This window comes from Stigmatopora nigra, chromosome 8, assembly GCF_051989575.1.
Source record: "Stigmatopora nigra isolate UIUO_SnigA chromosome 8, RoL_Snig_1.1, whole genome shotgun sequence".
NCBI classification, from domain to species: domain Eukaryota; kingdom Metazoa; phylum Chordata; class Actinopteri; order Syngnathiformes; family Syngnathidae; genus Stigmatopora; species Stigmatopora nigra.
The window spans coordinates 7095169-7111099 of record NC_135515.1 but is presented as its reverse complement, the minus strand read 5'-3'; the positions used below and the strand labels follow the sequence as shown (position 1 = coordinate 7111099).

At 41.6% G+C, this 15931-nt stretch overlaps 2 protein-coding genes, 1 long non-coding RNA gene and 1 pseudogene across 6 annotated transcripts; 1 reads left to right on the top strand and 3 right to left on the bottom strand.

The window, feature by feature from the left end:
* Positions 1–19: 19 nt before the first annotated feature.
* Positions 20–2476, bottom strand: pih1d2 (PIH1 domain containing 2). The gene is made up of 5 exons (XM_077722318.1): positions 2005–2476; positions 1586–1706; positions 1143–1385; positions 754–1028; positions 20–661 (listed from the first exon to the last, which is right to left on the bottom strand). The coding sequence occupies exons 1-5, from the start codon at positions 2185–2187 to the stop codon at positions 527–529; spliced, it is 957 nt and encodes a 318-aa protein (XP_077578444.1). The 5' UTR covers positions 2188–2476; the 3' UTR covers positions 20–526.
* A 369-nt stretch (positions 2477–2845) lies between these two features.
* On the bottom strand, positions 2846–7585 carry tmprss5 (transmembrane serine protease 5). Its single transcript, XM_077722893.1, has 13 exons — positions 7490–7585; positions 7073–7208; positions 6621–6701; positions 6048–6158; positions 5510–5645; positions 4783–4896; positions 4662–4705; positions 4401–4563; positions 4080–4264; positions 3460–3558; positions 3234–3376; positions 2955–3128; positions 2846–2854 (listed from the first exon to the last, which is right to left on the bottom strand). The coding sequence occupies exons 1-13, from the start codon at positions 7490–7492 to the stop codon at positions 2846–2848; spliced, it is 1398 nt and encodes a 465-aa protein (XP_077579019.1). The 5' UTR covers positions 7493–7585.
* On the top strand, positions 3311–11587 carry LOC144200278 (serine/threonine-protein kinase Sgk1-like; annotated as a pseudogene). Its single transcript, XR_013327079.1, has 9 exons — positions 3311–4579; positions 4648–4723; positions 4971–5065; positions 8833–8921; positions 10075–10220; positions 10551–10721; positions 10795–10926; positions 11003–11154; positions 11234–11587. The product of XR_013327079.1 is annotated as a serine/threonine-protein kinase Sgk1-like (transcript).
* On the bottom strand, positions 11177–14766 carry LOC144200279 (uncharacterized). 3 transcript variants are annotated; one of them, XR_013327081.1, is made up of 4 exons: positions 13672–14766; positions 13011–13291; positions 12067–12797; positions 11177–11312 (listed from the first exon to the last, which is right to left on the bottom strand). It is a non-coding gene; the product is annotated as an uncharacterized LOC144200279 (long non-coding RNA). The 3 variants fall into 3 exon arrangements; XR_013327082.1 differs by having other exon boundaries at positions 11177–12170; positions 12682–12797; positions 13672–14759; XR_013327080.1 differs by having other exon boundaries at positions 11177–12797; positions 13672–14755.
* Between the last annotated feature and the right edge of the window lie 1165 nt (positions 14767–15931).

The window sequence follows — 15931 nt, the reverse complement described above, 5'->3', positions numbered from 1 at the left end:
GAAGAGAGAAATAAACAGCTTCAGTTACACATTTTATTGCTTACATGTTAATAGATGGTAGACGTCAAACTGGTAAATACAAAATGCTTTATCACAGTGTGTTTGTGGAGACCTTTTGTCCTTTGCAAAAGACATGTTAAAACAGGTCAGGAATAATACATCACATGCAAAATACAATTGTTCCAAAATACATGTCCATGCATGCCTTTTATATTTTTAAGTGCACCAGGTTAGTAGACCTGTTTACATGAGTGATTATTACACACCCATTCTTACATCTACTTAGCGGTAAGAAACCAGGACGTTTATATATATGCCCTCATAGTGGGCGCATCACCAAACACAGTTAGAGCAATATTTACACAACTTCAAGTGTTGAGGTCATGCATCTCCCAAAACTTTGAGTATCAAAGTGCCCAGGTTGGCTAATACCTTCACTTTATCCTGACTCTGAAGATTTACCTTAATTTTTTTCCCCATTATTTTCATTTACCTTCCAAAGTAATCTGCCCCCCGTCCCGCCATGTCACAAAATATCTGCAGTCACCGTAAGCCTTCGACTCCGCTTGTTAAAGATGGCGACGGCACTGTTTTCATTGACAACTTTAGGAAAATCTAAGAGTAAATAGTAGATGTCCTCCACTTCTAACAGTATATCATCCTACAAGAAAAAAAACATGTGTTATATGCTGTGCCTGACCAGAAAAAAAGAGCCTGGTGTCAATTTCAGCTAGAAGAGCAATCAGGACTAACCTTAGACATCTGAAGCTGCCACTCCGACATTGAGCTAATCTTGGGCAATTCAACAGTGATCTCCAGTTTGCAGGGAAATCCCTCGGCGTCAGGCCTAACCTCTATTCTGTACTCGGGCTTCTCAGGCTGCTCGTACGTAGTAGAGGAGATTACCTCGATTAAGCTTTTCTTGCGCACGGCGGGCTGACGGACGATATCAGCCGGTGGTCCCTTGTTGTCTTTGTCCAGGCGCAGGGAGTTGATCTTCTGCAGAAGGCACTCCGGGCTCTGAATGCCTGTAAATTTAAAACGTCTTGATTGTTATCGATGGTAGTGGGAAGTGTGAAAGATGTGTTGAAACACATAAAGGGCCCGCGGCAGCTTGTCAGAGAACTGATGTATTACCCTACCTGAATCTGATTGTTTGTCTGCAGTCAGTTGTTGCCGCTGGGAACAGAGGCGGCGGCGCAAATCCTCAGGACAATTTTTTGGGCAAAAGCTAACAATGTTATAGTGTTGAGATAACTTGAGTCCATGCTGCTGGTGGGCAAAGCTAAGGGCAAGTTTGTAGACTTGGTCCATTTCGGCCTTGTCTTTTTTGCAATCCTCTAACACCTCAGGGTTGAAAGCAATGTCTAGCACAGTATAAACACCTGCAACAAAGAGGAGACTAAATGTTATACAAATCATCATGTCAGTGGCAAATCCCTTTGGGGGAAAAAGTTTTTTAAGTCATTTTCTATTATGATGACTATTTCCAGGATTATATTTATGTTGGAAAAGTTGTTCAAATAGAAAAAAAGAGGTCATTTCTATCTCAGTGAAACACAGCTTTGTCTTTAAGTGCTCTGACCTTCATCTGTGTGTGCCTCCAGGCTTCCAGCATATACCGGTAATGGCTTACTAGGATCCTGGGATGCTGGCACACGCTTCCATCTGCATATATTAATGTACAGCGAGCCTCCCTGTGGTTCCTGTTGTGGGAACAGAGACGATGAAAAACAAACTGCACAGTAAACAAGGACAAAATTAGAATAAATAGAAATTGAAAGAATGCAAACCATTCAACCTAAAGAATACATTGCTTGCAGCTATAACAAAATTGGCTGCATTCACGCCATCCTAAATCTCCTCTAGCTCTCATTCATACATTTTCTGAACCATTTTATCTTCACAGGGGTTGCAGGGGTGCTGGAGCCTATCCCAGCTGACTTTTGCAGGGCACGAGGAGACAGACAAACATCCAGTGAGCAAAAGTGGACATTGACTTACCAACATGTCGACACAAATACACGAGTCGAGCTGAGGCGGCGAGTTGTACTCCAAGCCGGATTTCACCTGCTTCTCCACAAATTTACGGTAAGCCTCTGGGTCGTTCTCGCAAAGGTCGTCCAATATGGACCATAACTGATCAACCTGCTGGAGGACAGCTCCTGGTACGCCATTGGATGACATTTCCACCTCGAATGTTTATAGTTGGTCAAAAGCTAATTTACTAAGGACTTGAATTAGCTCCTTCCACAGGTTTTCTCAGACGAAGTGAAGCTTTACAAAGCCAAAAACCTTCTGCCAGTACAATTTGTGGCCTTAATTCTCAGCTAAAACTTGTTCAAAATGATAGGAAATAAACAAAATTCGTCCGTTTGCTAATTCATAAAAAGAAACCAATCAAAATTAGTCAAATATAAGTGAATATACACTAACTACAAATTGGTGCCTAACCTAGTGAAGCTGCTGTTGTCAGTTGCTATGGAAACTAGCAGAATGGAAGCGATACAAAAGCGCCACTCTGTGGCCAATAAAGAAGCTCCAGCTCAATCACTTAACTGGTCTTCTAAAAACATCTTTTATTTTTTTGGTACATAAATAATAATACAACAACTCATCTTGATACAAAGAATGAGCCAAAAGTTGGAATATACTTTTAAAATGAATCAAAGGAATGGTGCGATAAAAAAGATGTGCAGGAATAAAATTATGCCAGAATGAAAATAGAGAATTTGTTAAAATGTGTATCCTTATTTTTTGGCCCACCCTTTATAAACTTTGATGGCATACATTTAAAAAGGACTGTTTGTAGTTAAAATGTCCACCCTATGTCCATATTCACCCTTCAGTGAATCTGAAAAGATAAAAAAAAATGTTAAGTAATAAGTGGGATTTATTAACTAAAGCATTTTTCCACAATGAGATGTAAACTGCCACATATGTGACTACTATACTCTAAAAATAATTAGGTTTACCTCCATCATCTCATAGATCCATTCGAGGAATGTAGCCACCTTTGTATAGACTCCAGGGTGGTTGGGCTCAGCACAACCATTCCCCCAGCTGACGACCCCTATTAACCTCCACACATTGTCATCCTGACACACCAGAGGGCCACCACTATCCCCCTGCGACATTGTTGAATAAACGTGACATCCGTGAACAACTGATGCCATCTTCACAATGTTAGAAACATCAAGTCAACATTCAGTTAGGAGCGAGCTGCACTTCACCTGACACGCATCCACTTTTCCCTCGGTGTATCCGGCACATAACATCTGTGGTGTGATCTCTCCATTGTACATGCAGGAGCTGTTGCATTTGTTGGTGCTAATGATTGGGATTGTTGCCTCTTTCAATGTGTCAGATGAGTGAACTGAGGGAGACATATACAGACTGCTTCTCTATATGCTTTCACACCCGTGGGTGATAGTTGTTTTAGACTAGCATCTTACTTACCCCCATCAGGTTGTGTGTATCCCCAACCAGAGATCCAGCACTGTGTACCACCAGGAGGGTCGTAGTCATACTGAGGCAGGCACACTGGGCGAACTGTATCTAAGGGAAAGGAGTGATTTCAGCAAAGCATAGAAGATCTAAAGTGAATAATCCTGGACAACATGACTAGAGAAAGGTTGGTGAAGTCTTTGGTCATAACTAATGTATAAGAGAGCATATCCAGCTGCAAAACCTCGCTGATGCGCCTTTTTCGTGAGTATTTTAATAACTCCTTGTTTAATTTTAAATGGAAACTTTCAGCTTTTAGTAGTAGTAACACGTTGTACACTACATTTAAGACCTTATATTGAGTTAGATTATTTTGCATCTTTTAAACATTTATGTTAAATACCTCCCTTTTTTAAAGCCATTCTTATAAACTACTGACCTTCACATTCACTAGTATTATTTAAAATTTGAAGAATAAACAATTTTTTGGGAAAATCTATATAAGTGTAATTTCCCGTATTTGGTAAATAAGCTCTTAGTATGTATACAATGTATAGTAAAAATAATTTGTGTATATATATGTCAATTATGACTCTTTAAGATCTTTGTGAAATTGTGGTTTCAAGACAGACCTGAGAAATTAAGTGGCGTCCGCAGTTTCATCAGAGCAATATCACTGTCATGGCTCAGGTGATTGTAGTTCTTGTTGTAGACTATCTTTTCCACGGCGTGCCCCATCCTCGCCGTCGTTTTGGCCAAACTACGTGTCACCACTCCTGTGTAAACTGCCCAGCTGGACACCTGTGGCAGCCTGTAGCTAATATTTTGATGACACAAAAGACGAGTGAAATGGTGAAAAGAAGGCTTGTCGCTTACACTGTATGGGGCACAGCTGTTTTACTGTTGTGGTAAAGTGCGATCTATGAGTGGCGTAAAGGTCAGGTTGCTCTTACTTGTGAACACAGTGAGCAGCTGTGATGATCCATTGGCTAGTGATGATGGAACCTCCACAGGTGTGGCGGTTGCTGTAGTAAAGGCTGACCTGCCAAGGCCATCTTCCCAGGGAAGCTTCTTCACCCCCGATGATCCTGGGCAGCTTTGCTCGCGTGCCGCATTCTAGGATGGAAGAAAGGTAAACAAAGATGTAGTGGAATGTAAAAAAATGAATAATTCCAGCTTGCTGAGGCTTCTCATCAATAGTGTGATGTCCTCACCAAAACACTGCAAGGCGATGACTTTGTGAGTGATGCAGCTCTGCCTAAAGGAAAACAAACTGGTAAGATTTTAAAGGATCAATAAAGGAGTTCTGGGCTAAAATGTTCATCTTGCTGTTACCTGAACTGCCACATGTTTTCCAGAGTTCCCCATTGTTCTGAGATAATTTGTAGAAATCCATTAATGTAGTTCGGCCCAATATCTGTTAGATTCACACCCTTGTCCTTGGTTAATCTGTATAACATAGTTGTGAAACCTGGTTTTTAAATGGACTTCTGATAGCAGTGATTTTTTTTTTTTAAACCCAGGGTGACTGACTTCTATCTGGCAAATTTCCCCTTCATCAACATGGCACGAATGGCAGATATTTCCCTCAGCACAATCACCAACAGTGACTCAAATGGTAAATCATTCACAAATGCACTGAGTGTGATTCAGCATTTTTTTAAAACTGTTTGAAATGACAAGAAATATTTTTGAACTATTGAGCATATGTTTTGTGGTTTCAATTCCACCAACAGATTCCGGAAAAATATTCCCACTAAGTACTCGCAAAACTGTGAATTTTGATCTTGGTTATTCCTTTATTTTGAGGAGGAAAAAACATAGCTAAGAGATAAGAATGTTTCACTTTTGTTATGTTTTCCACTTGTTTAAAATGTAGTCCTATCAATAGCTTAATCCTAAAATGTATTATTTCTAATTCTGGTGCTTTCATGTGTAAAATTAGTTTATAATTAGAGGCGTAATGATTTGGAAAGGATTATGCGGGATCTTAGAGGTTACTACATTCAGAATTTATGGATGCAGATGTATTTTTATGACTATGAGATTAGACCAGACCTACCTCAGATAACCCAGCTGCCTACAGACCAGTGTTCCCAGCGATGCATTCCAACGCTCATAGCAAACAGGAAGCCAGGTGGGAAGCTTTCCCAACTGGATTTCCAGCAGAGAGTTCTCAGGGCTGATCCTGTAAAACACTGAACCTGATTGATTGAAAATCCCCCCCGAGGCAGACTCTTCCTAGCCAACATTTAATTAAACATCTGCCAGGGAGAACACATTCTGGAGAAAAAAATGTGCAAAAAGAAGAAAAAAAAACACCCCAAAAGCATCTTTGCCAATGTTGTCAAATTAGCACAGATAATTACAGTCTTTTCATGCCAGTCAATAGCCAAGTCTCCAGAGTATAAGAAAAAAAAGTAAAATAATCCGCTTTGGAATGTTAATTTTCTGCTCAAATTCCCTTCAGAGATGAACTATGCCCTTCACCACCAGGAAAAACAATACAAGGAACTTCACAATCCCTGACTTCATACATTAACAATGGAATGCAACATCTTGCCTCCAATTAGCATCCAAGAAAGAGAGTTGGCACAGACCTTTTCTGGGGTCGACGGTAGAAACGTCCTCCGTCACATTGCAAAAAGGGGTCTCCTTTGTGTCCCCCAGTCCTGCTGTACTGTTAGATGACGGTTTCAGGAGAAACTTGACTGCATGGTAAAAACATGTAGTTCGTTAAAAAGACTGACTCAAACCCACCATATCATTTTTCCCCCCATTTAAACTCTCTGTAATATGCCACTTCTACCATACGCCAGACTTAACACTAAAAATTAAAGCTCACCCCAAAAATTGCCTGAACTCAAAATCAACTTGTCTTTCATCCAGAATCTGGTTATAAAGATATTACTGTAACTCCATCCTACAGCAGAGCTGCATTTCACAATCCTATTAGTGTGGCAACATAAGCGTGAGCATGGCCCACTGTGTGCTTGCAATGTAAGCCATAATCAAGCACAGAATAAAGGAACATATGTGCGGTATGGCTTTCAATTTAAGGCTAGACTATTTGTATCACACTCTCATAGTTCGGGTCCAGGTGGGCTGCACTAAATGTCACACTGACTACAATAATCCACCTTGGGCTTATTTATCGTACACACAATGCTTACCTAGAAACCAGATGCCAATAGCCAAGCCTCCCAAGAGTCCAAGTGCACACACGGCTGCCAGCATCCTCAGCAGCCTGTGAGCTAGAGCGACAAATTGATACATTTTGGCTGGATTCAATATGCATGCTCACTAGGCACAAATTACAAGCACACTCTCTCTGCCTGTATCTCATCACCACCTGGAATTTCATACATTTTTCTGCTACTTCACTTTGCAACACTATGTTCCCCTCCTTAACATGACAAGCCATTTAGCATCGGTAAAATAAAATCCACAAAGCTTTCTTTACTTTTATCGCTTTTAGTAAACACTCACCTGCAGAGTTTAATAACACGCAAGAAAAAGTATATTTTACAGGCAGTTCATTCACAGATTGAATGGCACTCATAATTTCTGATGAAGCCATTTTTAGAGTGCTGTCAAACAAACAAGCATCAGGACAGGCACTCACCCTGCAATGTTTTCTGAAAAGCTTTCAAGCAGCTCCGCGTTCCCTCGTTTTGTTCGACGATTGCCGTCTCGGAGGGAAAAGAATGGCTGATGGTCAATGGATTCTCAATGACGGGTAATCTGTCCCCCTCGGTTCTCTGTTAGGACAGAATAAACCACACCATAAAACACCTGCGCCTCAATCTAGCTGGACCTCATACTATATTCACAATTTGCCTATAGATAAGTAAAATAAGACTAGCTATGGAGAGAGCAAAAGTCTACCTTTCACCTGAATAACTGCCACTGTCTGCTCCGGAGTGAAAATTGCTCTTAAATTTCACTAAATATGGTCACTGGAATGTAAGGTCCAGTTACAGTGGATAATCCAATCTGTGGTCAGACGTAGCATGTGTGCTGAGAGTATATATTTTCTTACCATTTTTGTTGTGAGCTCATCTGGAGGCCTGAGGCCAAGATACGGGGGACGGTCAGGCGAGTGTCCAGTGGTAAACCATTTAGCAGAATGCAACTGTGGATTTTCCCTTCACAAAGAGACAATGAGGTCAGCAGAGGTGCACTGAATGAGGCTGTTGTTTGTTCATTGGAGGGGAGGGTCACGAGGCATCAGAGACCAAACCCAACTTGGTTGCTGTCAGGTGCCGCAAAGGTTGGGGCATCTCTGAGTCACCTACAAAGATGACTGCAACGTGTTTTACATCTGCTATGAGGAGTAATCAAGACTTGGAATGAGTTGACAGTTTGTTTGTACTGAGGAAAGGTCATGATTAGAGATTGTTGAAAGGTCTTTATTTTTCCATATCCATGTTCCATCATTTGGAATCTCCAGATAGAATGTCTCTAGGACTGTATGGTGTTGCCAGTCAGCTGTTATTTAATTCAAAAAAGTTATTCCATTTCCTGAACCACATAGTGTAGTGATGAGTGAAACTTATTCTGTGGCTAAGAGGTTAAGGCATCAGCCTGTCACCCAAAGTGTCCTAGTTCACATCCTGGCCTGAGAAGACCATCTGCTTTAAATTCTTATATTTCAAAGGTGTATGAGCTCTAGTGGTAGAGTGCTCAAAAGACAGTTTATAGACTTGCTCTGTGGATAAGTGGTTAGTGCATCAGTCTGTCACTTACAATGTCCTGGTTCAAATCCCCACTTGGGAATACCACCTGGTTTAAATTCTTATATTACAAAGGGGTATGAGCTCTAGTGGCAGACAGGCAAAAGACGTTTCAAAAGACAGATCACAAGACTTCCTCTGTGGGTAGGGGGTTAGTGCATCAGCCTGTCATCTATAGTGTCCGGGGTTCAAGTCCTCGCTTGGTATTACTGGCTGCTCTATATTCTTATATTACAAAGGGGTATGAGCTCTAGTGGTATAGTGCTCAAAAGACAGTTTATTAGACTTACTCTGTGGCTAAGGGGTTAGTGCATCAGCCTATTGCCTATGGTGTCTGGGGTTCAAGGCTTGGCCAGGGATTGGCAGCTGCTCTAAATTCTTATATTATGAATGGGAATGACTTCTAGTGGTACAGTGCTCACAAGATGCTTTCAAAGACTTGTTCTGTGGATAAGTGGATAGTGTGTCAGCCTGACACCTATAGTGGACTGGGTTCAAGTCCTGGTCTGGTGATACCAGGCGCTCTATATCCTCATATTAGAATTGGAATTAGCCTTTGGAACACGGGCGTCCCACTCCTGGGAAGGCAAGGGGCGGGGCCAGGAAAAAAAATCAACGACACTTGACGTGGACTCCTTTTTTTCCTCAGATCACCCCAACAAATGAGAGATTTCACTTCCTGGACTCCAACATCCAATTCATGCATTGTTGTGCTCAAGACATTGGCTGCAATTGTCGGTAATGTATGTCCAATCTATTTATTCACAGAAAGAATTAGGCGAAATATATTGATTGTTTAACTTTTTTTAAATTGCTGCCATTGACGCATGTATAGTAAGGCCAGGTGTACTATATAATATTTGATACATATTGTTAGCATTTACATTATTGCATTTATTAATTCATGGTCATGTATAATAATACACAAAAGATGTGTGTAAACGCTATCGCTGCTTGCAAAAAAGGAATTGCAGCACTGCTAACAATATAACTTGCTGGAAAGCAGAAGTTCAAGAAATAGAATTAGTATTTCATATACTGCAAATGTAATGAAGCGTTTGGGTCTGCTCTGAAACGCGGTTAGTTTGTAAAACTTTTACTTTGTAAAGATTTTCGTAGTTTCCTACTTTGCGCCATTTCCGGTTAGCGTCAGCCAAGCTAGCTAGCTTCCCGACTTCCCGACGCCAACACAGGCCAAGGTTTGATTTCCTTTCTTAAAAGTTATATACACTCGCTATTATGTCTCTTTGTGGTCTTCGCCGGGTGATCTAATCGTTTAAATAGACGATTCGTTTAAAGCATTTGACGAATAGCGTAACAAATATCGCATGATCTCAAGTGTAGCACATGTATTGGTCATTGGCGTCCACGCTTGTTTTGAGGCGACCATTCCATTTTATTTTGTCAAACTCCACGAGTTTATCACTTGTAGACGTCTAAACCGTACGAGGTGTGTTTTGAAGGGTTGGGTTTTGTCGTCCATTGCCGCCGTAGGCAGTCGGTGTTATTATAAGACATGGCTTTCTCAATCCCGGTATAGCCGTTCATTGCTATCGATGCTAACCAAAGTGTGCGTATGACGTGGGTTTGTCACTGGCAGAAGACTAATCCATTTAAAGTGGGAAAAGTCGAGGCCCACTTCAAATGAATTGGACATCTTATGCCGTCAATGGCAGACGCCGAGTGACGGTGGACTTTCAGTACACGGATGCTGCATGGATTCGTTCCACCACAGTCATTGAGTAGACCATTTGAGTTCAGTTTAGTCCAAAAAGGGGGAATCGTGACCGTGTCGGGTGGGAGAAAGTTTGCTAATCTTTAGTTTTCAATGTTTTTGTGTGTATTGTTATTGCTACTATTTCTTATTTTCCATCTTTTTGCTGCTTTTCAGGATGGGAACCTCTGGCACCGCTGGCCAAGAAGCTGATGAAGGCCCTCATCGTGGCTCAAGTGCTGGACATCTTCGGAGCATACGCGCTTTTCCGCGCCATGGACCAGAGCCAAGGTGACAACGCACACCAAAAATACAAATGTATAGTAAGTAGTAAGGTCATTATCCTTAAAAAAAAGACATAGTATAGTAAGGCTTTATTTCTTTAAAAAATGACGTAAGGTTTTTTTTGCTTAGAAAACGACATAGTATAGTAAGGCTTTATTTCCCCGTTAAAAATGACATAGTATAGTAAGGCTTTATTTCCCCGTTAAAAATGACATAGTATAGTAAGGCTTTATTTCCCCGTTAAAAATGACATAGTATAGTAAGGCTTTATTTCCCCGTTAAAAATGACATAGTATAGTATGGATTTTTTCTTTACAAAAAATAACCACAAGTCTGTGATTTAATGTAATTGTTCCTTGTGCTTTCAGGCCAGCCCGACGCAGATCAACCTGGGCCCGTCGGCCAAGCCCAACGGCTTCCACTTCCTCAAGGTGATCGGCAAAGGCAGCTTTGGCAAAGTTCTGCAGGCTCGCCACCGCTCGGACAAGCACTTTTACGCCGTCATGGTGTTGCAGAAGAAGGCCATCCTCAAGAAGGAGGTGAGTGGCTTTAACGCGGGAGCACCGTGGCTCCGTTGACCTGACGGCTCATGTGACCGTCCGTCTTTTCCAGGAGAAACACATCATGTGCGAGTGTAACGTGCTCCTGAAGAGCGTGAAGCACCCCTTTCTGGTGGGCCTGCGCTACTCCTTTCAAACGACCGACAAGCTCTACTTTGTACCAGACTACATCAACGGCGGCGAGGTATGGCGATGGACGCTGGCCGGCCAACTCCCACACCTCCAGGCTAACTTTGTATTTTGTTTTTTTTCCGGTGCAGCTCTTCTACGCCGCCGAGATCGTCTACCGTGACCTCAAACCGGAGAACATCCTCCCGGACTTGCAGGGTCACGTGGTCTCACTGATTTTGGCCTGTGCAAGGATAACATCGAGCCCGACGGGACCACGTCGATCTTCTGCGGCACGCCCGAGGTAAAGACACATTACACAGAACTTGAGGTGCTGGCTTTTTATTAAGAGTACAACATTGCTGACAACTTTTCTTCTTCAGTACTTGGCGCCGGAGGTTCTCCACAAGAAGCCGTGCGACGGCACGGTGGACTGGTGGTGCCTGGGCGCCGTCGTCCTACCTATAAGAGAAACAAAGGTGGCATTAATTTGTAAGTGGCTGCTCACTTTGCACACCATTCAATAAGAGAGACAGAGGGACCATCTGCTAAGTCTTAGCACGGAGCCATCTGGCTTCTATTTGACTAGCTTTGTATATAGAAGACAAGACTAAAAATAATGTGATGTAAAGATGTATGTTATGTTCATAAGTGTTTTAATGTACTGTACATTGTAAAATTGGAAAGTGTATGTGACCAATGGTGAACCAGCAATAAAACAACCATGTATACTATAACTATGTTTCTGCTACTCCTTATTTTTTAGAGGATGGTGGCCCAGTGGATAATGACTAAGTGTTTAACCCCATTTCCTTGGACAAAACGTTCAGTTAAAAGAATATGTTAAAATGCCTAAGTGTTTAAGTATTCAGTGGTGGATGAAATATTTTGTCCAAAAAATGACTAAGTGTTTCACCCCATTTCCTTGGATGTAACGTTTCAACACCCTTGTATAAGTGGGGCACGAGTTGGTGTTGTGGGTTGCACACTCGCCTTTGCACCGAGAGAACGTGAGTTCGCTTCCCGGTGTCGGCGGTTCACTGACCAAGCAAGCGGTCGAGGGTCGGCCGAAGGCCGACCCGAGAACGCCTTTCGCACAGACAGGTCCCTTCAAGTGTCTTCCGAACTGCCGAAGGCAGTTCGGAATATAACCTTTTGCTGAAATGTATGACTAAGTGTTTTATATAAATTCAAAAAAAAAATTTCGTCTACTCACCTACATGGTGCAGTGATCAGTCAAACCACCAGGTGGCTCCAACTTCCCTGGTCATCATTTGAAGGTGGCGCCACCAAGTGGCTCCACCTTCCTTGGTCATCATACTGAAAAAAAAATGACTTAAGTGTTTCACTCCTAACCCTGTATAATGCCTAAGTGTTTAAGTGTATAAGTATTGAATGGTGGATGAAACATTTTGTCCAAAAAATGACTGAGTGTTTCACTCCTAACCCTGTATAACGCCTAAGTGTTTAAATGTATAAGTATTGAGTGGTGGATGAAACATTTTGTCCAAAAAATGACTAAGTGTTTCACCCCATTTCCTTGGATGTAACGTTTCAACACCCTTGTATAAGTGGGGCACGAGTTGGTGTTGTGGGTTGCACACTCGCCTTTGCACCGAGAGAACGTGAGTTCGCTTCCCGGTGTCGGCGGTTCACTGACCAAGCAAGCGGTCGAGGGTCGGCCGAAGGCCGACCCGAGAACGCCTTTCGCACAGACAGGTCCCTTCAAGTGTCTTCCGAACTGCCGAAGGCAGTTCGGAATATAACCTTTTGCTGAAATGTATAACTAAGTGTTTTATATAAATTCAAATTTTTTTTTTCGTCTACTCACCTACATGGTGTAGTGATCAGTCAAACCACCAGGTGGCTCCACCTTCCTTGGTCATCATTTGAAGGTGGCGCTACCAAGTGGCTCCATCTTCCTTGGTCATCATTTGAAGATCTTGCCTGCAAATACACAGAAAGAACTAAGTGAAATATAACCTTTTACTGAAAAGTATGACTAAGTGTTTTATATAAATTTATTTTTTTTCTTGTTCCATTTACTGAACCTCACAGGGTAGTGATCAGCCAACTTCGGCAGTTCGGAATAAATTGTTTTACTGAAAAATATGACTAAGTGTTTAATTTAAATTAAAAAAGCTTTTTCCATTTACTCACCTACATGGTGTAGTGATCAGTCAAAAGACAGCGAACCTCTGCGCCACCCAGTGGCTACACCTTCCTTGGTCATCATTTGAAGGTCTTGCCTGCAAATACACAGAAACAACTAAGTGAAAATGTATCACAACCGGGATTTGAAGCCAGGTCTCCCAGACGGGAGTCAGGTGAACAAACTTCTGCACCACCAAGTGGCTCCACTTTCCTTGGTCATCATTTGAAGGTCTTGACTACTTGCCGCTTGGCTTGGTCGGCGGATTGGACGACGGGCCCAGGTTGATCTGTTGTGTCAGAAGGAGAATTCAATGAAACCACAGACTGATGGTTATTTTTTTTGTAAAGAAAAAAGGCTTACTTTACTGTCATTTATAAGCCTTACTATACATGGTCAGTACCATAAATAAATAAATAAATAAGTGGTCAAATATCACCAATATTACTGGAGTGAGTCTTTCCACAATTAGGATTTTCTTTTTTTGACGAATGTTCTAAAAGGAATTTCGAATTGGAAAAGTCATCATTGAGCCGTCTTCTTTTCTGTTTTTCTTTTCTGATTAAAAAAAAACACTAAACTCAATTCGATTTGGAGATATATTATGGCTACACGTGGAACTATATCTTTAGAGAAACTTGCAATGTAGAAAACGGGAGCATTTCTTACCTTTTCGCCGCCATGCGTCGAGTGCACAAAAATCAGCCAACGTCAAAAACAACAACTTCTTGGTGAACTTCTGTTCGTGTCCCTTCACAAACGTGTCTTGGTTGGAGTGGACCCAAATGAAGCAGTTTAGATCATGCGATTAAAAAGCTGAAAAGACGTTTACAAACAAAACAAAGCAAATAGGTCAACGACATGCGGTTTTCTTCCATGTTCTTTTCCGGTCCGTTTCACTTCCGGCTCACAAATGTGACGTCACCTCAGAGAACGCCCTCGACTCTTTTTCCTTTTTTTTGCTTTGGTTCTGTTAGGCTCTGGCAACCCACACTACCTTTTCCAGCTTGTGCAATATTAAAGTTGATAAACCATTTTCTATCCAAAAGAAGACTAAGATATTTTTCTTTTAAATAGAGATGACTCACAAGGCTTTAAACAAATGGCTAGGTTAAGTGTAGCCAATTGGTGGTGTAGTGGTTCACTCACATGACTACCATGTGGGCAGTTGGGGGTTCAAATCCTGGTTGGGAATCATTTTTCCCTTAAATAAAACAAAAAAAAACATGATTTGCCAAGACTTTCCAATAATCACCAGGCAAAGTGTGGTGACTTTGTGGTGTAGTGGTTCATTCACATGACTCCCATGTGGGCAGCTTAGGTTCAAATCCCAGTAAGGCAACATTTTCCCTAAATTGGTTCTATATATTTGTAGTCAAGACCTTCCAATAATGACAAAGTCATGTGTGGTCAATTAGTGGTGTAGTGGTTTGCTTACCTGACTGCTGTGTGGACAGTTGGGGGTTCAAATCCCATTTAGGACATTTTCCCTTAAATAAAAAAAATATGTGTAGTCAAAACTTTCCAATAATGACAAAGTCATGTGTGGCCAATTGGTGGTCCAGTGGTTCACTCACCTGACTGCTGTGTGGGCAGTTGGGGGTTCGAATCCCAGATAGGGTTTTTTACCCCCTGAATTGTTTCCATATATTTGTAGTCAAGACCTTCCAATAATGACAAATGAAAGTGTGGCCAACTGGTGGTGTAGTGGTTTGCTTACCTGACTTCCTTGCGGGCTGTTGGGGGTTCAAATCCCAATTGGGAGTGCTTTTTCTCTGAAATTAAAACAAAAACATGTGTAGTCAAGACTTTCTAATAATCACTAGGTCAAGTGTGGTGACTTTGTGGAGTAGTGGTTCACTCACGAGACTCCCATGTGGGCAACTGGGGTTCAATTCCCAGTTGGGAAACATTTTCCATAAATGGTTTCTATATATATTTTTCGTCTAGACTTTCCAATAATCACTAATGTGGGTGTGGTGACTTTGTGGTGTAGTGGTTCACTCACCTGACTACCATGTAGGCAGTTGGGGGTTCAAATCCCAGGTGGGAATCTTTTTTCCCTTAAATAAAACAACAACAATAAACCTGATTAGTCAAGACTTTCTAATAATCACTAGGTCAAGTGTGGTGACTTTGTGGAGTAGTGGTTCACTCACGAGACTCCCATGTGGGCAACTGGGGTTCAAATCCCAGTTGGGAAACATTTTCCCTAAATTGTTTCTATATATATTTGTCGTCTAGACTTCCCAATAATCACTAGTGTAGGTGTGGTTACTTCGTGGTGTAGTGGTTCACTCACCTGGCTACCATGTAGGCAGTTATGGTTCAAATCTACTCATCCCACAATTTTCCTCCAAATAAAAACAACTGTGTGCAGTCAAAACTTTCCAATAGCAAAGTAAATTACACCAGGAACCTGCTGAGTGTTCAATCTGTTGTATTTTATGATGCCATTGACCATGACCTCTTGAGTTGAATGTTTGAAATTGGCCTCATTTGAGAAGCATGGAAAACTTGGATGAGTAGTGTGTGGAGGTTGTTGTATTTTGCATTCCGGTTATCCATTTCTTGCTAAAATTGTCAGAGTGACTAAAATGCAGCTACATTTGTTTTCTCCCTGTTTTCATCATGTTGTGGACTGTGAAACTCCCTGCAAAATTTACTCTTGGTGTTACACTGCCATCATGTGGTTATTTTCTATATCATTTTCTACATTGAGTCTTACCTTGCAGTTGAAGCAGAAATTAATTCATTCTTTCAACTTTATAAGGGTCGTGGGAGGGTGCTGGAGCCATTCCAAGCCAACTATGGCCACCTTGAATTTGCGAATGTCAAGTAGATGGACAACCATTCAAGCTCACAATTGTATCTAAGGGCAACTTAGAGTGTTTAACCTGCATGTTTTTGGAATGTGGGAGAAAAACAG